We start from the raw sequence: 20,196 nt of genomic DNA, 5'->3' as shown, positions 1-20,196 counted from the left end.
CTTTGTGGTCATCCATCTAATATTTCTTGAGTTGTTTCTCTGTGACTCACCAAAGTCACAGCGCCAGCATAACAACTGGAGTTTGAAACATCGGGTCACTGCTGATTGCTCAGACAGTATTTGTTTTCTTACCCCTGTTCTGTCTTCTTGCCGTTTTCAGAGCAAGGACATTGGTATCCAGATGCACGAGGAGCTTGTGAAGGTGACGAATGAACTCTACACTGTAAGTAATAGACTGTGTCTCCTGCAGATCGATCTCTCACACCTCATCTCTTCACTGAGCTCTCCCAAAGTTCTTTCTCCTCACTGTCTTCCTGATGTTTTTTCATGTTCTTCTGTATTCCTTTGAGTTAAATAGCTTTCAGTCATGGCTCGTCTCTATTCCCTTTGCTGCACCATAGTAGAAACTCTTATTAACACGTGCATGGATCTCATCTTTCGGTCTTTACTTTCTTTGTGTGTTCCTGAAAACATATTGGTTCCTTTTAGTGATCATGGAAGGGTTATAGTGACCTTGCAGCCTTTATCTTTCATTCTGTCTTCCTTATTAAAAAGAGAAATTGCCTTTCTCCCTTCAGATTTATGGATTCAGTTTTTTGCACTCCTTATTATGGGACTGCCTTTAGCCTTGGACAGGATCAATGAAACTTTTAGAGTTGTACTGAATCAAAAGAAACCAGTTTATGTTCTTATAAGCTTTTTTTATCTTTTCTTGTATTGTTAAATGGTCAATGTCAGTGTCTTCCCTGAGTGTTCATTGCACTCTGTTTACTGTATATACTTGTTTGAATATTCAAGATTAACGTTTGTGGTAGGTATGAATGAAGAAAAAGAAAATTTCATTTTTCCCCAAGGTTTACCGTTTCAGGGCTCAAATTACTAACATATCTGGTTGATTTCAGGGTTCACATCACTGACTGCATCTGTGAAGAGCTGTGAAATAATTGCCTGCTGACACATAAGTGTGCCATTTTAATGAAATGTGTTTGCATAAATCTGTCAGAGAGTAGAGGTGCTCATTAAGTTTAGGGTCACCTATTCTAGCTCAGTTGCTTTGTTGTGCTTGATACCAACACTTTGTATATATGCAGCAATTCTAATGAGCAGTTTCTCTGCTGGTACAGTGCGCCTCTTATTTATTTATTTATTTTTGTCTTTGTAGAAACACTCATTTTGCTTCATTTTGACCGTAGCCCGTTGTTTACCCCATTTTTCTCGAAAAAGCTGTTTTTTTTTTCCTTTTTTTTACCCTTCGCTTCTGTTCAACCACATTTTAACTTCATACCAAGCAGCTTTCTCATATCCTGCATCTGCTTCCCATATGTTTTAATTTAAAACAGGTTAATGGTGAAATGTCATATTGATGGATGCTTTGTGATATGAATTGTAACTATAGTTTGAAAGTTTTGTCCTCAAAAGGTCCAATATTATTAATATTTCATTTCAGCTATGAAATGTCAACTCTAGAGAACTTTGATTGTCAGAAATCAGTTCAGTATAATAAGATCTCGATATTAATTAAACAGCATGTCTACAAAGCCTGGGTGTCACGCATGCCGCATTGCTGTAACAATAAAAGACATGGGCTATATCATTTTACATATATTATGATTAATGTTTCTAATTAACTGCAGTGTATTGGCAGATTTATCATAACTTTCCTCTGCAATATTTCTCCAACCATTTGCAGTTGTACTGTCTTCACTGTACAGTCATTAGCAATAGCTTACGAACTGCTTTGCTTATGGCAGGATTTTCTGCAAGAGACCGTGTTGATAGATTAACGTATGTCTGGGATAGCAACAAATGGTACTGGTGCTGCGCTGTTAGTCTAATTTGAGCGCTTATTGAGGGATTCAGTCCACCAAACTGGACAAGCACCAAGCAACTTCAGCTTCTTCTGCACCCTGAGGTGAAACAGAAGAGATGGCAGAGCTGCCTTAAATGACTTATTCATATGTGCAGTGTGATGAAAGTCAAAACCCCAAAGGCAGTGCTGGCGACCATCATTATTTAAGCTATCTGTAGATTTGGACACAGCACACAGTGTTCGGGTTCGCATGTGAGGTAATGACAAGTTCATATGTATAAATTACATGCATGCAAATTTCAGAAGGACCGTGTTGTTGGTCAAATGTTTTAAAAAACAGACCAAAACTACTATTTTCTGCACAAGTGGTCATCTGTGTCTGAATAAATAAAATGATTCTCCCTTTTCAAAAGCAATTGCCTCCCAGACATTTACAGTTTGGTTCGAAGTGTCAGTGCACTTCAGGTTCACTGTGGCAGATGTTTTACTATGTATTTGTTTTACCCACTCACTCTTTCTGGCTGCATAATAAGACTCAGATGATCCGTCTTCTCATGCTGCACTTGGCCTCAGCTACAGTCTGGCTGAAAGCTAAGAACTCAGATGCTGACGTATAGCCTCATTCTTTCTACATACGAGAGAGAGGTTGTGGGAGTTGTGTGAAATTTCACAGCTTAGGTGGTAAATAAATGAAATGCTGGAGCAACACAAATATGTCTCAAAAGTCATACTTTGGCACATTTTTTTGAGCAAAATAATAATAATTTTCTCAAAGGCTGTTCTCTCTTTCTGCTATAGGTCAAGTTTTCTTTTAATTACATTGTTTTTTTTTCTCATTCTCTGCTTATTAGGCATTATCCTGTTATTATTGTTTGTAATAAGTCGAGCTATGAGCTCCCCATTTTAAAACCTTTAATTTAAATATTTTTAGCTTTGTGAATCCCACTAAGAAGTCAAAAACACTGATTTATCATTGAATTTACTGTAAATTCAATTCAATTTTATTTATATAGCGCCAAATCACAACAAAAGTCGCCTCAAGGCGCTTCATAGATACAGAGAAAAACCCAACAATCATATGACCCCCTATGAGCAAGCACTTTGGCGACAGTGGGAAGGAAAAACTCCCTTTTAACAGGAAGAAACCTCCGGCAGAACCAGGCTCAGGGAGGGGCGGGGCCATCTGCTGCGACCGGTTGGGGTGAGAGAAGGAAGACAGGATAAAAGACATGCTGTGGAAGAGAGACAGAGGTTAATAACCGATATGATTCAATGCAGAGAGGTCTGTTAATACATAGTGAGTGAGAAAGGTGACTGGAAAGGAAAAACTCAATGCATCATGGGACTCCCCCGGCAGCCTATGTCTATTGCAGCATAACTAAGGGAGGATTCAGGGTCACCTGGTCCAGCCCTAACTATATGCTTTAGCAAAAAGGAAAGTTTTAAGCCTAATCTTGAAAGTAGAGATAGTGTCTGTCTCCTGAATCCAAACTGGAAGCTGGTTCCACAGAAGTGGGGCCTGAAAACTGAAGGCTCTCCCTCCCATTCTACTTTTAAATACTCTAGGAACAACATGGGACCATAGTTTAGAAATCGCTGAAATTAATTTATGAGGCTAGTGACTAAGTACAGAAACTCAACAGGAAAATGTTCCTTGGTGGTATGAATCTTTTTTATTTTGGTATTACCTTTGATAGGTCAATTACTCGTTATCGCAATTATCTAATCAGCCAATCGCATGGCAGCAACTCCGCGCATTTAGACATGTAGACATGTGTACATGTAGACGTGGTTGAGACAACCTGCTGAAGTTAAAACTGAGCATCAGAATGGGGAAGAAAGGTGATTTAAATTCCTTTGAACGTGTCATGGTTGTTGGTGCCAGATGGTTTTTCCCATGCAGCCAACTCTAAAGTTTACAAGTTTTAAAGAGAATTGGTATATATGCCAAAGGAGAATGGTTAGAGTGCTTTGAGATAAAAGGAAGACAACAGTAACAGTTTACACACTTTGGGCCCAACTGAGCATCGTTTAAATAGCAAAGGCAACCTGAGTATTAATGCGGTGTCCATCCCTTTATGGCTACAGTGTACTGATCTTCTGATAAATGTTTCCATGTCACGAAGCTCAAATCATCTCAAACTAGTTTCTTGAACATGGCAAAGAGTTCACTGTACTCAAAAGGCTTCGACGGTCACATGATTTCAATTAACAGAGCACCCTTGAGAGGTGGTGGAACAGGAGATTCTCATCATGGACGTGCTAGCCATTAAAAAAAGATTCAGATTAAAGTCATTTTCTTACTGGCTTCACTTTTTGGACTTGAAGCCCATGACCATCATTGTATACAGTCTATGTTTTCATTCTGCATTGCCACCATTTATTTAAAAGAACAATTTTATTTCAGAGCTGAAAAGTGGTGTGTTAGAAATGGTTTCTCCTTATCACCACAACCTGTAGCAAACACTTTCAAGGCAGTTTAAAGGTTACAAGACTGACAGAGCAGTCTCTTTCCCATCTTGATGATCCACAGGCAGCAGTATTTTGTTCTATTTTAGACTAGACCTTTGTTACTTCATTGTTCAAAATAGCTAAATCAATAGCGTTGCCACATGGTGGTTACCTCGTGGTATTTTCCAACACTTTTGCTGGTTGCCAACAAAACGAATTTTGCTAAAACAAAACTGTGAAATCCCATTTGGATCTCTGGCAGCTTGGTGAGAGGTAAGGGGAGGAGAGGTATGACTGTGGGCTGAAGCTGTTGTTCAAAATATTGTTTTTCAAATATAGTGCGATGCTGAAATGGGAGTAAAAAAAAGCACTCGAAGATCCTGTTGTCTGCAATTTATCATTAAAACAAACCCTAAAATAAAAAATGTTGAAAAGGGCCTGATTGTCCTAAAGAGTCGTGCACTTCCTGATATTGCTTTCAGCAGCTCGGCCCTGTAAAATTTACTTTTGTTTGCTTGTACCTGTGTTAATTTCCTGGTATACGAGCTTAATATCCCCAAGGGGATAAATAGAGCTATAGTGTATCTTATCTTTCTGATCCTTGTGCCTGATGTCTGCTCCTTAGTTTCACACAGTTATTCTGTTGCTGACAATATAACAACAGTGGTTCTGAGGTTCTGTCACAGGTGATGGTTTGGATCTAGTTTTCATTCCTCTATTTATAAGAAAGTATGCTTGCCCATTCTATGTTTTAACATATAGACATAGGGGAAAAACCAGGTCTTGTAGTCAGATGCTTCAAAGTAAATTTGAAATGCAGCACATGTTCAGAAAATAGTTTTGGCAGCATATGAAAGAACGGAGTGTTAACCTAATTTCTGTTGTCTGTGAGTATCTAAATTAACACCTAGCTGTGACACTCCAAAAATAGTGTAGGATTATTTTTTCTTAGGTGTTTGCCTTACAGCTCTTCACCACTCGGTGCTATTTAAATAAATTATTAAATAATATTACCATAAGCAACTTCTGTGGTAAAATGGTGCCTACACATTAATGCATTAATATAAGCAATATGATGGTGGTGGTGGTGGTGGTGGTGGAGCAGTGCATAGTACTGCCACTGCAGGAAGTTGACAGAACAAAGTGGAGTTTGTGTCTTCTTCCTGTGCCTGTGTGGGTCTCTCTTTGTGCTAGGGATGTTGCAGATTTCTGCAAAATGACTTACTTTTTCATGCTTGAGCTCATAATATTTAATAACTATTAGTAATAATCTTACTTAAACGACAACATAAATGTTGAAACACCTATAGCAAACACAATACTCAAAAACCAGTCTTCTCAATACATCCGTCGACGTGTGAGTGTGTCAGTGCTAGACTCAGGCATAGAAAAAACAGCAATTGTGTTTGTTAAGACTTGTAGTAAGAAAGGACTTTGCTCAATTAGCATAGAAATGCACTATTTAAGTTTACAAGTTTACATTTTCAATTTTCCAATGGACAGACTGCTCTCTAGTCACATTAGTATCATTTGAGGTCAGTGAAAGATTATAGTTGTAAGTGACCCAACAGCAAACATGTGCTTTTGATGTGCAGTTCTCACGCAGAAAAGAAGAACCCCACTGTTTAAGCACAGCATCGAGCTGCTTGATTGCAGGAAACAAATAAATAACTGTTTATGCTGACTGCTTCACATCCTGTGGTGTTCATAGGAAATCATTAATGGGTGAAATGTTTGAAGCTGCAATTGGCATATGGATGTTTCATTAAGAGAATTAGGAATGGGCCTCCGAGAGACTCTCAGTAAGCATCTGTGTTGAGTTAAGAGGGACAAGCGGTGCTCCTGCGTTGTCTAATGAGGGTTTTCTGCCACTGCGGTCGTATCCCCATCATGCTGAACAAGGGGAGAGGGGTGTAAAAGTTTAAGTGTCTAAGTAGAGATCAAAGTGAAGAGATACACTAATTCCAGGGAAGACAGAATAAAATGTCATTCTGCTTCTCCAAAGAGTTGAAAATGTAGAAGGATGAGGTAATGAGGAATTACTGTAGGAAACAGGCCAGGAAAGCTACAGCGAGGAGGGGAGGAGGGGAAGAGGGGGCAAGTTGGAGATTTGACAGCCAAGTCTAAACCACAGACAACTTTGGGGCTCTGGATCCACTTAAAATATTCCACATGTAGTAACATCTGTGTTACTTCTGTACTGATGACCCAAACTGATCCTCCTGGCCACCACGAAAAGGCTCAAATCAGACCAGATTTTGTAAAGAGACAGTGAAGATTTTCTTTACTGACTCCCCCAAACTGTGCGTTGAAGTAAGGTGCTGAACCCCAAGTTTGCCCTGATTCATCCGTGTGAGTGTGAAAATTCGGTAAAAGTACTTAGGCACAGATGGAGCAGAAAGTACTATATAAATACCAGTCCATTTACCATGTGATTAAAAATACAGATGAATACATACTATTACTACTCACGCTGTATTATTTTATCTAGGGTGTTAATTAACATTTTAATACTGTATCATTAATTAATGTTAAATGGTAAATAGCTCATACTGAGAGTTATTTGCTCTGTTTAATAACATGGCACCAGTAGCCAGCACTGTTGCCTCTCAGCAACAAGGTCCAGAGTTTGAATCCGCTGGACAGCTCAGCATGTTCTCCCTGTGCTTCTGTCTGAGTACCCCAGCACCCTCCCACAGTCCAAAGACAGGTTAGGTTTAATTAGCAATTTGAAATTGGCCATAAGTGTAAATGTGCGTGTGGATGTTTGTCATTCTCTTTCTGTTAACCCTGCGATAGATCAGTTAGCCGTCCACAGTGTACCCGCCCTTCACTGATAAGATTTATTGATCTCACAAGGGAAATTACTGTGTTACAGGAACATGATAAAGAATAAAAATAGTACAGAATACAATTTAAAAAAAAAAAAAAAGCATTGTTAATGTAAAAGTGCCACAAGCACATGGTGAAGGTCTTATACTGTGAATGCAAAAAACGAAGAAAATAAACAGCAAAAATGAGGTTCAAGAAGAGTAAAAAGTAATATTGAGAGTGATGCAGATCTCAGTAATAAATAATGTTTACACTGTGAATTTAAAAAACAGCTGCAAGAGGAAAATACAGGGTACTCTGGAACATAAAACCAAAGTATCGTCAGGTATTTGTTACCCACAAACCTCTGTACGTTTAGCTCGTAACTAATACTGTAAAAGGCTGTGATGTTCAGCCACATAAAATCATCTGTTATACTCTTCTTGCAGGTGATGAAAACATATCACATGTACCACACTGAGAGCATCAGTGCAGAGAGCAAGCTGAAAGACGCTGAGAAGCAGGAAGAGAAACAGTTCAGCAAGTCGGGAGATCTCAACGTCAACCTCCTCCGGCATGAAGACCGCCAGCCGAGACGCAGCTCCGTCAGGAAAATCGAGAAGATGAAGGAGAAGGTATATATATATATATATGTTTACATAAATTCAGATCTGTTTGTGCTGTTAAATCCTGAATCATCAGTTTTACATTTAGGTTAGGAAAAACCTTTAAGCAGTTAATGGTAAGCCAGCTTTCTTTGTCAGGTGTACTTGGAAATATCGAGAGATGAGTAGACCAGCAGCTAGACAGAAAGTCTCAGGAGCATACTGTAGGTCTGCAGCCAGATGAGTACTTTCGGCCAATAACCCCACTCCCTTTCCATCTTATTCAGATTTCTAGCTTGTGAAAAGTCTTCTCCACTCCATGTTGGGCTCTCCGGAGCATGCTGAACTTTAGATACCCCTATGCATTTTTTATTCTGCATCTTCGTCTCAGATTTCTTCATGCAAATGAAATTTCCATCATCTCTCAGGTGCAGAAAATCAAAAGGCTGTCAGTACGGCAGTGTTTCTCCATCCTCAGGCTGGTATCCTCAGAGATGCTGCTTAGCTTGGAAGCCACAGACTATTTATAACACAACGTGGCGGTGAATTTATGTTTTTTTCCTGTGAATGGTTTCCACACTTTTGTCTCATTATTCTACCGGCAAACACTTGGAAGAGGAAGACGAAGGAATGCAAAGTTAAAGTCTTTTCCTGCTAAAATTTGCATCACAGTGGCTTAGTGAAATCAGAACTAAAATGCCCCTGCAAAGTACAAAAAAAGAATATAATTGTGAATCTTTTGTTGCATTTCAAACAGCAGCAGTGGTTTTCTGGGTTGAGCCTGAATCACTGGTTTACTGGTGTGAGACAAGTTTTTGCAGCATTTTCGGCATAATGTAACAGAAAAAACACAAAACACTGTTTTCAGAACATTATGTCACTGTGTCATTTCTTTTCCTCCTATTTAAGTGCTGAGTGCAACTGCAGGTATTTATTTAAATTTTCACTGGAATACAGGCCGACAGAAAGGCAAACCATGTCAGCTAAATTTGAAAATGCCTGTTTGGTTTGTTTGATGTATACATGGTAAACAGGTAGAAGCAACACGTGTATTTGTGGCTATCAATTATATAAACAAATATTCATACCTAACATCTTAAAATGTCTGTTTTTATAGAGAAATGGTTTAATAATATCATAACTGGTGCTTTGTTGAGGTAGAAATGAGTAGTTTTGTTCCCTTTACATAGACAAGCTAGTATTGTTTCGCAATAATAACAATAAACTGTATATTAGAGATTCTATAAGATTTATAAAATTTATGCAATCATTGTAGCATCACCCTTTAGTTTTTTGTTTAGTTTTTTGTGAAGCCTTTGCCTTAGTCTTATATAGCCATACCTTTTTTTTTGTGGTGGCCAGAAAATGTTTGGAGTGTAAAGCTATTAGTTAATGCTAGCATGCTTGGTTAGCAATATGTATCCATAGACTTAAAACCATTACAAAAGGTGAATTTCAAAAAAAGAAATCTATAATTTTGTATCAGGATGTAAATATGATTGTTTGTATCATAAATGTTGTTATTTTAACATTAGTCTGTGCAGAGGGACTCACTTTTGTAACAACCCCTAAAGGTCCATTTAAGCTACTTTCACATTGGCCTAAATTTCCAGCCCCGGGTTTTTGCTGTTTTTTGGTCTTGATGCAGAGCTAGGCAAACTGGCTGCAGCACACAGCCATAATAACTAGGTGTGAGCCTGGCTGTGCCACTTAATACATATTATTATTATTAGCTTCTCTAGAGCCTGTTTCTCCAAACTTTCTCTTCCATCTCTACCTGTCTCATGATCCTCCCTACAGCACTGATGTGTTTTTTCCCCTTTGTCTGCTCTCTCCTCTTATCTCCCCAGAGGCAGGCCAAGTATTCAGAGAATAAGCTGAAATGCACAAAAGCTCGGAATGACTATTTGTTGAACCTGGCAGCAACAAATGCTGTGGTTGCAAAATATTACATCCATGACGTCTCTGATATGATTGATGTAAGTATGCACTAAGCACATGTGTTTGTTTACCTCTGTCAGCTGGGATTTCTGATGTCGATTTAACACCGTAGCACTGTCACTTTTCTCTCCATCTGTTCGCGTGTCTCATTCGCTCTTAGCTTGTAAGCTGCTTGTTTTCAAGCTGCTCTGTTGGCCCGAGTAAAGTCTACTTAGCACCTTTTTTTGGGGGGGGGGGGATTATTAATAACAAACCTAACACTGATATGCTACTGACTAACTGTTGACATTAAATCTAGTTTAGCAATGTTCTGTACTTCAGCGCAGAAGGACATTTTTGACTGATGATTTCAATGGGCTCCATCAGTGTTGACAGAATTATTTCTGCTCAGTCTGCTTGCTCTCCTCTTCCTCAGTCTTTTTGTGGTTCATTTGTTTTTGTTGATGCTGCTTTTGGGAGCTTTGCTGGGACAAGCACAGCATGTCCTTGTAACTGTCTGCCTCTAACTGTCGCCCAGGAAAAAAAACATGGCCCAGGACAAAGACACATACACACAGAGGCACATTTTCTTCTGGTATCTGTGAGCTTTTCTTTCATGAATCATAATGTAGAACACAGGCTTTCTGAAGCTTAAGCAGCTGCACTTTACTTATTACAAATGAAAACTCAATTTTCACTGATAAAAAACCCATCTCTCCTCATCTGCAGTATGCGAAATGTGATTTCTGTGGTTGTTTTTGACAATTCAAGCTAAAAGTTATTCACATTGTTAATCAAAACCCTTGCTGGACAGTCTCACTATCTTTATTTAAAAGGATGACTTTGTTTAACAAACCACTGTTGGTTGGAAGTCAGTGAAAGTCAGCTGGTGAAAGCAGAGGCTCTGTTTATGCAGGCATGAATACAATTAATGTGGCTGGCACAAGCCTCTCAACCTCGGGTGACCTGCTACCCATTATGGCTCAGAAAGCAGATGAAGAAGCTTTTAATCACCATTTTTGACCAACAACATTTGAAATATATGAAAAATAAATATATAATATATAAATTCTAAATCTGAAGGTCACATTGTGTTTTCCTCGTGTCTCTGAGCTCCTGGCCTGTTTGTTACATTTTTGCCTGAGGCCAGCTCACCATACGGAGCTACATTAGCCACAGTGATGGATGCACATTTTCCTGGACGGTTGTGATAAGACATGATTTCAGTGGCATTTCTGTAATATTACACACATGACTTGTGGCTTAACCTTTGTTGGGCTATATGCAGCTCAATGGTGGTACTTTGGCATGCTGGGAACCCGATTTGTGGCTGTGGCTGCCTTTTTGCTGGGCAGCTCTTGCGTACTCAGTGTCTAGAAAATGAAAAGTCCATGTCATCCTTAATCCTGCTGGGCTAAAAGGAGTGGGATCATGAGCTCCACTGGTTTGTCTGCTGCAATCAAGTGAGAGGAAAAAAGGCTTAGTTTGTCATATGAGAGTCACAGCCCACCACATAAGAAACTTTGTACTCTTCCTATGATTATAGTGCGGTGCAACTGGGAGTTAATAGTACTTGTAGCATTTTATTTAGATTTTATATGGATGTAAGGATATGAGTGAATGTGTTCTCACTCTGTTTGCTTAGTTAAAAAGAAGCTAATTCACTCCCTCGAGTGTTTGGTCTACTGAGCCAGTTTGACTGAGTGGTGCAATGAAGCACACAAACTGAAGAGACTACTTCCTCAGTACTAAAGAGTGCTAAAGAGCGTCTACTTAGTGATTTACAGAGCTGTCAGTTGCCTCAAGCTCCCTCTAAACCTCTGCTCTACTATTCTCTTCTTAATTAGGTTACTTCTTACAGCTCTGTGTGATAAGGCTCTTTAATTATCCCTGATGTCCTACTGTGCTAGCTGCTGTAATTCTATGAACTGTACTTTTTTTTTTTATTGTATCAGGTTATAATTTGGAATTTAGTCCATTAAATAAATAACTGAAAAAATACTGAATATAATTAGACTTGAATGTTTCACTTTTACATTCTTATTCTTTCACATATATTGGCGTATTAATTTATAGCACAATTAAATAGTATATCATGGTCAGTATATCATGGCATTGCTGTTGCCTGTGATTGTTAGCAGACTTTTAACTACATCCAATTTCAGACGGGAACTTTTCACTTAGCATTACTGTGAAAACTCAGTTGTAGTTACAGACCACATGCAGTGGTTCCTTTTTTCCACTAATTTTTTGTTTTTACCATTTTGCTAACAACTACAGTTTATTTCTGAGTTATTAATCTAGTATTGTGTCTCTGCAGTGCTGTGACTTGGGCTACCATGCTAGCTTGGCACGCACCCTAAGGACCTATTTGTCTGCGGAGTACAACTTGGAGACATCACGCCACGAGGGACTGGACATCCTGGAGAATGCAGTGGACAACTTGGACTCCCGCAGTGACAAGCACAAGATCATGGATATGCATAACCAGGTGTTCTGTCCTCCAATGCGCTTTGAATACCTGCCACACATGGGAGATGAGGTGAGATGCTAGAAAATATTGCAGTTTAATTATTTTTTTTTTTATTCCTTTCTAACCTGTTTTTTCTCCACCCTCAGGTGTGCCAAGTGAGCGCCCAGCAGCCGGTTCAGACCGAACTTCTGATGCGCTACCATCAACTGCAGTCTCGCTTAGCAACACTAAAAATTGAAAATGAGGAGGTGAGGGCCTATGAGCTGTGTCTGTCCAGCACCAGTAGCCCTCTCCTCCCCCTCTTAAACAAAAAGCCCTCTCTCATTTTCCCCAAGGCCATCATACCATCGGAGCAGGATGGCCACATCACCATCTGTTCTCATTGCAATTACTCTCCGATGACCCCTCTCTCTGCAGGGGCTGGGAATATATTTAGATTGTCACACTGCCAATGTTGTGTTTTCTATGAAGTTATATATGATGAAAAGATGAAAAGAGACCTTTCTCATTAAGAAACGCCGACAGAAAGGTGGAAATGGAAGCGATAATAACCAGGGACTGTTTAAATTGCAAGCGCCAACAGCTCTGTTTCTTCCCTGTCTCCCAGTGAATTGTGTTCTGGAAGATAATGAATGCCATTAGGGGAAATGGGCTTTATCAATCTCAATTCTAAACAAAAAGCCTCTCTCAATAATTTCATGAACAGTTTGTATCTGTGCCAGACACTCCTCATTTTCATGACTAGGCCTGATGTATGCTTGACCTGTAGCCTGCTCTCAACTCATATTCTGATGCAAAACAAAATACATGGGCAGCACAGGTTACGATGTAATGCTTTATGGGTGACCCTGCTATCTCTCCAGGTGAGGAAGACTTTGGATGCCACCATGCAAACACTGCAGGACATGCTGACAGTGGAGGACTTTGACGTGTCAGATGCCTTTCAACACAGCCGTTCCACTGAATCCATCAAATCTGTGGCCTCTGAGACGTACATGAGCAAGCTCAATATAGCCAAGAGGAGAGCGAATCAGCAGGAGACAGAAATGTTCTACTTTTCAGTGAGTTCATCTCTCGGTCCAAAGTCATGGCCTCTGAGCACCTTTTCAAAATAAAGCCATCAGTTATCAGCTGAGCAGAGGAAAAAGCATTTAAGCTGATTTCAATGGTACTGAAATGTTTCTTCACATCTCCATCTAGAAATTCAAAGAGTACCTGAATGGTAGTAACCTCATCATTAAGCTGCAGGCCAAGCATGACTTGCTGAAGCAGACACTGGGGGAAGGTAAGAATCCCTTTCTCTTGATTTCTCTTTGGCGTCTGGTAATGGCATGTGCATGAACTAGTGTTTTGCTGAGTAATGACCCACAGAAAACTGTTGATTTCGGGGTTATAGTGGTGCAGCTATCAGGAAGCGAGGTATCAGAGTCCACAAAGACACCAGACACTTTTTTTAAAGATAGCAGAGGGAGTAAGAGCTGATATTCAGATAGAAAAGTACCACCCGAAAGAGCAGACCATATCCACTTTGAGGTATTCATTCCACCTTCTATTTATCTCCAGTGGTTAAAATATTATCCAGTTAGTCTCTGTATGGTGTAGCCGCAGGGGGGGTTTCTATTTCCAGGCTGCAAGAGAGAGGTTTTCTTGGCTCCCCCTCTTCCCCAAGGGTCCCCTTGTCACCTCGGCTGTGAACAGTTTATGCCCAATCAATCAGCAGGACCAAACTGAGGCCCATATCTGCAGCTGCTCCTGCACCAGGGGTTCAACTAATAGGAAAGGACACAAGGTGCAGCCAGCTGAGGCCTTGAGTCGTCCATGCATAGATTTTCACACTTATATTCAGGTTATATTCATTATTTAAGCATTTATTATATTTTCAGGACCTGAGATTGTTCCTGTGATTACATTCAAGTCATGTGGCAAGCAATCATCTGCACACTCTTATACCCATAAACAATCACATTATCATTCAATGTCCGTGGTGTCGCAGCTGAGAGAATGTATGAGCAGAGCATATGGCGCCTCCAGGTACCACCCATGTTTAATTATTCAGGTGATCAATCAGGGCCGAGTCGTGCTCATTAGCTCGTTGCTTCACACCCAAGACTTGCGCGTTTGTGTATGTTTGTGTATGTTTGTGTACGCGCGCTTGCGTGGGAGCATGACAGAGGGGAACGAGATGAGACCGGTGAGTGCCACATGGCGTTTACATCTTGCTGCATGTATTAATAAAAACATAATGTCAAGTGTTGGCACTAGACAAGATTGTGCTGGGGCATCTGCCAGCCCTTCTTTTCCAGATAAAGACTCACCAATTTCCTTATTCTGTAAAATATGATTTGTTCTTGTCACTTTTTTTTTATTTTTTAGAATAGATATGTCACAGAGGAATCAAAAATCAATTTAGAGTTTCTCGCTCATGCTTGAATGAGGAATGCTTGCTCTGTAATTCCAAGGTTGCTCAAAGGTAGCGAGGTCTATCACTCAGTGGAATGATTTCATACCAGGCTAACTGTTGGTTCCTCACTTTAATGCTCCAAAGACCTGCTAGCAATGAGTTAGCCTTCACTCTTTCTTCCTTTGTTAGTCAGAGTAAATATAGAATAAATAAATAATGCTCTCATTGATGCCATTGTTATCCTTCTCTTTTTAAATAATTCTTTACATGATATCTCCTGTTCTTAGGTTTATCAGAATGCAAGGATAAGCATACGCATGTGTGGTTAAAAACCTATAACAAAAGGCTCAGTGAGCAAGCAAAGACATTGTTCAGTCTCAATACTGAAGGACCCCTCCCTACCCACCATACAAACACTGCAGCTGCCACCCTCATTTCTCTGCTCTGTAACCCTTTAGGGCCCTCTGGCTCCCCTGAGGCTTTAGCTACGACTGCTCAGGAGCTTTTTCAGTGAATGGTGTTAGCACCATTTTATTCACCCAGCCCTCAATGGCGATGTTGTTTGTCATGAATCCCTTTAGTGAGGCTGGACACTGACTGGAGTCTGTATAATGTGTACCAGAAAGAAACCAGTATATAACATCTCCCTCGTGTGTGCGTGTGTGTGTGTGCGTGTGTGTGTGTGTGTGTGTGTGTGTGTGTGTGTGTGTGTGTGTCTTTTTCCTTCGCAGGGGAAAGAGCTGAGTGCGGAACAACAAGGTAAGCTTGCACTTGAAGCAAGCTGCTTCTAATCTCTGACTCTCTGCCACAAAACACCTGCTTATTCCACTCTTTTCAGAATTCAAGATATTTAATTCATCTTTAGAAAAGAAAGGAAAAGAAAATGTTTTTAAAGAATTCCTACCGGAAAAATAAATGACATGTTTGCGTGTATTATGTAGTCATGAAAGTATTTAACATTTGCAAAAAAGGTACAAGTTGCTTTTTTTAAAACATATTGTTTATTGTTATAAATATTAAAAGGATATTTCTTTGCATCTTGCTGAACTTACCCAAAAGGTTGTTTCCATCTTTCTGTGGGTATATTGTGGCCATATATGATTTTGTTATGTATGTGAATGGATATAACAGATTTTGATGATTTTTTTAATGACAGATGAGAAATTTAAGGAAAATCCAATATCTAAACAGCCACTCAGTAACTCCAACAGAGAGAATACCACTCTGCTAAAACATATTCCCTCATTTTGTGCTTTGAAGAGGATGCATTGGTGTTAAGGTTTTGCATACTGTGAAGCTCGCTTTTGTACTTTTACACTCATCACACTTCTGTGACCCCTCGTGCCCCATGAATGGTGCACTTTAATATCGGAAGAGACCATCAGGACAAAAACAGCTTTGTGCTGATTTGCAGTGATCCTTCCCTACAAGAGGAAAAGATCCCTCACCACTTCGGGGAATTGAGGCCTCAGGATTTTCCTTTAGTTTGTCCTAGTATGTTCTTAAATAAAATGACATCAAAAACAATTTGTGTCATTTTCATTAGTGTTCACATAATATTAAAGATGATGCAAAAGGCATTCAGTTGGTTGTATAATCACATGTCACATTTGGTTTTCTAGGTCTGTATTTTTATTAACTATAAACTGTGGAAACTTAATTACTTCTCTCTTACTTGCACTTAAGCATTTAAAAAAAATTATACTCCAGTCTTGGTCTTCCAAATCCACTGTTAGCAATGAAATGGAAATTGCATTCAAGCCCTTTTTTTACTCTACCGCTTGGTTTGTATTACCACAAACAAACAGATGATAAAGCTCTGTTTTAGAGCCAGATTTTTAATACCTGCTTTTGAACCATATTTTTTCTATAGTTTCACACAATGTGGTCTTTTGTTTTGTTTGTTTTTCTCCTTTTGTCCGTCATTTCCAGGCCCCCCACCCTTCCCCCTAAACCACAGAAAATGCGGAAGCCTAGGCCACGCTCCGTGTATAACCATAAGCTGTTTAACGGCAATATGGAGGCATTCATCAAGGTACCCTCTGGTGGTGGTGTATGACCGAGCGGTCCCTGTGGAGCAGGAGGGAAAGGCAGCTAGAGCCTTCGCTCTCGTTCTCTTCCTCTTTAGCCTTCTGTTCCTCCCTCTTCCAGCTGCCCTTGATCATGATATAACGCCTCTGTTTAACCTCTAATCCGTTTCCTTCCTTCCACGGTTCTGGTGGTGCAGACAGACAGAGCGTCAGTCAGCTGTCTCTTTATTTCCTTCCAGAACAATTTACCATCTCTGGCTTTTTTTCTTTCTTTCTTTTTTTTTGTTGGACTGAGGCAGGAGTCAGCAGTATGTCTGCTTTGTCCCTCACTGCACCCAATCCTTACTGCATTTCTAAGGCTGTGTTATGACCAGTCCCTGTAATTTGCTTTTAACTTGCAAAGGACTCAGTTGAGCTTTTCTAACCTTTTTGTTGACCCTTCTTCCTCTTCTTCTTCTGTGCTTTGCTGCTTTCTGTCCCAGAGGAAGAAGGAATGCCCGCGCCCGCATTCAGGTACTGCCATAGTGAGGGAACATGACAAACTAAAACTTCCGAACTAATAGTAGCCATTCATTTGCTGCTGCTTCTGCTCTACCTGCATGCTATAAGTCTTCACAACTGTTTGTGCAGTTTTTGGTATTAGACTACTTCTGTCTTGTCATGTTTTGCTTTTTTGTTATTATACTATGAGATAGATAGATAGATAGATAGATAGATAGATAGATAGATAGATAGATAGATAGATAGATAGATAGATAGATAGATAGATAGATATCACTTATTAGATCCGTATAAAAGCAAAAATTCATAATGTATTTATTTCTTTTCTTTTCAGGATTCAGGTCAACCAATTCCACTTGTTGTTGAAAGCTGTATCAGATACATCAATCTATATGGTAAGTCTTTCATCAAGCCCTTCTGCGTGATGGGGCAAAAATAACGAGAGTGAACTGTAAAGTAAAGTCCTTTGAAAACTTCTTTAGACTTACAAGAAGAGACATCAGCAGTCTATTTTCACAAATAGATGCTGGTAGAAGCTTGCTCTGCTCGCCACCGCAGCACTCAGCTGCTTACCAGTGATTTCGCAGGCTCATAACAATAGGTCACACACTGAGAGTTTTGAAAGTCCCATTGGTCTTTGTTTAGTAAGTTCAGCCAACTCACCCCCACCGCCCATAACTCCTCCCTGTCTACCTTTCACATCTGTCTTCAGCTCGTTGGTTTAGCCTGCAGGCCTTTCCCCTGGATCTGGACCTAATGAAACTACAGAAAACTGATTAGAACCCTCTAACTGGAACCATATGGTGCAGACTCACTGAGGGGCCCTCTGCTGGAAAAATATGCATCTCCCTTTATGACTAGATTACATTTCCTGCTCTGTGTTATGTGTTTCCAGTGGGCTTTCAAAGAAGCTGGCAGTGGTTTTGGAGATAATGGCAGCTAGCGTAACTCTAATTCAGTAAATTCTGGGTTGTATTTCTTTCAGGTTTGCAGCAGCAAGGCATATTTCGTGTGCCAGGATCGCAGGTGGAGGTCAATGATATTAAAAACTCATTTGAGAGAGGTTAGTCAATATTTCAACATGATCTGTGGGATGAACTACCTTGATACGTTTTTCAGTTCAACAAATGCTGCCGCTGAAAGCACTCGTGTGTTTCTTAATTAGGTGAGGATCCCTTGATTGATGATCAGAATGAGCATGATATAAACTCAGTGGCAGGCGTCCTGAAGCTGTACTTCAGAGGACTCGAGAACCCGCTCTTCCCAAAGGAGCGTTTCCTGGATTTCATCTCTACTATCAGTGAGTTAACAGACCTTGCTTCAAGCGTTTTTCACTCACCTTCACAGAAAAGAGAAAACACAGTGATAGGTAGATGTTTAGCTTTATTGGACTAGAGAAAGTCATGCCGTGCTGCACGTGGAAGCAGTCTAACAGTAACACCAGTGCTTTCTGCTTTGGGGTGCAGGCCACATAACTGTGCCACGTGCAAGTTCACCACAGGATAATTTCTCCACTGTTTCAAATAATGTGATCACTCACTGTGGCTTTGGGCTGGTGAAATGCATGAGGCGGCATATTAAATTGTCAAAAACCATTTTCAGAATCTCCACCACTTTTTGCCTTGGCACTGTAGCTGCAGTTTGTGTCTCTCTTTTTTTTCAGTGCAGCATCTTTAAACGTCTCTGTTTCTGTCTTTCAGAGCTGGAGTCTGAAGCTGAGAGAGCACACCACATCCAGCAGATTATTGTCACTCTTCCTCGGACCATCATAATCGTCATGAGATATCTTTTTGCTTTCCTTAACCAGTGAGTCACACATTTCACTGCTTTGGGTCTCCCAAAACAGTGTAAAAAGATGAGTTCGGCGGTTGCTTAAGCACCAGGATATGACACTGAATCTTACACCTTTACTAATATGAAAATTACAGAATAGGCATACAATATGGAAAAAAGTATAGACAAAACAAAAGTGTATTTAAAATAAGACATGGTATTTATTACTATATCAGTGTTTTAGAAGTTATTTATAGGTTTCCATATTGGAATAAGAAACCTTTCTTCTGATAATAGATGTTTTCTGTGCTCCTTTTACTGAATTTAGCTGATTTAATTGTCAAATTTGTTGGAGCCATATGAACTGCAATGATGCTGCTCAACCTCAGCTTAAGTACAATGTTCAAGTAGACATTTATTATGGCTTCCTCTTGATGATTTCCTTTTGATGACTCGATGACTTCGTTATTAAGAGTGGGCTGTGCGGTGTAAGTTGATTCCTTGGAGAGGTTGACTGATCAAAATGTTTTTCAAGTAAGCTGCAGTGATGACTGTACATAAGGACTGAAATCAGGTGAAGCCAGTGACGCCCTAAGAGACGTATCTGCTACTGCAAATTCTGTCAAAATAGACAAAATAGAAAGAGAAATTGAATCGTTTCTAAATGAACTGATGAATCTTAATAATCAGATTAGCACATATTTATGTTGTTTGGTTATCAATAAGGTTTTAGCTAAATAGATGTACAGTTTGCATACATAACAAAAAATTGTGACTTCTGTCCTGTGCCGTCCGTCAGTCTTTCACAGTACAGTGACGAGAACATGATGGATCCATACAATTTAGCTATCTGCTTTGGTCCAACTCTGATGCCCATCCCAGATGGCCAGGATCCTGTAGCATGTCAAGCTCATGTTAACGAAGTCATCAAGACTATAATTAGCCACAATGAAGTCATCTTTCCAAGTCAACGAGAGCTGGATGGCCCAGTCTATGAGAAGTGCATGACAGGGGGCGAAGAGTATTGGTAGGTATTGTGGTACAGTGTAATATGTATGTGATACTATAGTGTGTTCAGCTCTGTTTTGCATTGATTTTAAGGCTGAATTGTGACAGTAAATTAACAAATTCACTGTACAAACATGATTTTTTCATATTTTTTTATCTACATATTAATGTCTTTCTGGTCTGTTTTTGTTTCTCTAGTGACAGTCCACACAGTGAACCAGGAACCATTGATGAGGCTGATAATGGGACAGAACCACACACCAGCGATGAGGGTTAGTCGCTTCCTTTTTTTATTAAAGGCCTCGTAATAATTTTTCTCCCACTGACCAACAGTAACAGGCCACCACTTGAATTACTATAAAAGGCTTTAGGACCTAATACCTTTATAACTAAGAGAATACCCATCAGCCTTT

At 39.8% G+C, this 20,196-nt stretch overlaps 1 protein-coding gene across 2 annotated transcripts in view; it reads left to right on the top strand.

The window, feature by feature from the left end:
* The window catches only part of srgap3 (SLIT-ROBO Rho GTPase activating protein 3), a 57,935-nt gene that overhangs the window by 29,831 nt on the left and 7,908 nt on the right, over window positions 1–20,196 (top strand). The window contains exons 4-18 of one of the 2 annotated variants that reach the window (XM_085273999.1): window positions 161–223; window positions 7,522–7,707; window positions 9,528–9,656; window positions 11,918–12,139; window positions 12,217–12,318; window positions 12,934–13,131; window positions 13,271–13,355; window positions 15,203–15,230; window positions 16,984–17,014; window positions 17,337–17,397; window positions 17,988–18,065; window positions 18,168–18,302; window positions 18,703–18,808; window positions 19,575–19,802; window positions 19,982–20,055. In XM_085273999.1, the coding sequence (XP_085130125.1) occupies window positions 161–223; window positions 7,522–7,707; window positions 9,528–9,656; window positions 11,918–12,139; window positions 12,217–12,318; window positions 12,934–13,131; window positions 13,271–13,355; window positions 15,203–15,230; window positions 16,984–17,014; window positions 17,337–17,397; window positions 17,988–18,065; window positions 18,168–18,302; window positions 18,703–18,808; window positions 19,575–19,802; window positions 19,982–20,055 (1,726 nt within the window). Of the gene's footprint in view, window positions 1–160; window positions 224–7,521; window positions 7,708–9,527; window positions 9,657–11,917; window positions 12,140–12,216; window positions 12,319–12,933; window positions 13,132–13,270; window positions 13,356–15,202; window positions 15,231–16,403; window positions 16,507–16,983; window positions 17,015–17,336; window positions 17,398–17,987; window positions 18,066–18,167; window positions 18,303–18,702; window positions 18,809–19,574; window positions 19,803–19,981; window positions 20,056–20,196 lie in introns of both variants that reach the window. The other variant, XM_085273997.1, reaches the window with a different exon arrangement.

This window comes from Mchenga conophoros, linkage group LG5 (genome assembly GCF_057382185.1).
Source record: "Mchenga conophoros isolate Kocher_MC1m ecotype Shallow Benthic linkage group LG5, M_conophoros_male_GT1.1, whole genome shotgun sequence".
Taxonomy (NCBI): domain Eukaryota; kingdom Metazoa; phylum Chordata; class Actinopteri; order Cichliformes; family Cichlidae; genus Mchenga; species Mchenga conophoros.
Note: the sequence above shows the minus strand (reverse complement) of the source record. Positions and strands in the feature narration are given on the sequence as shown.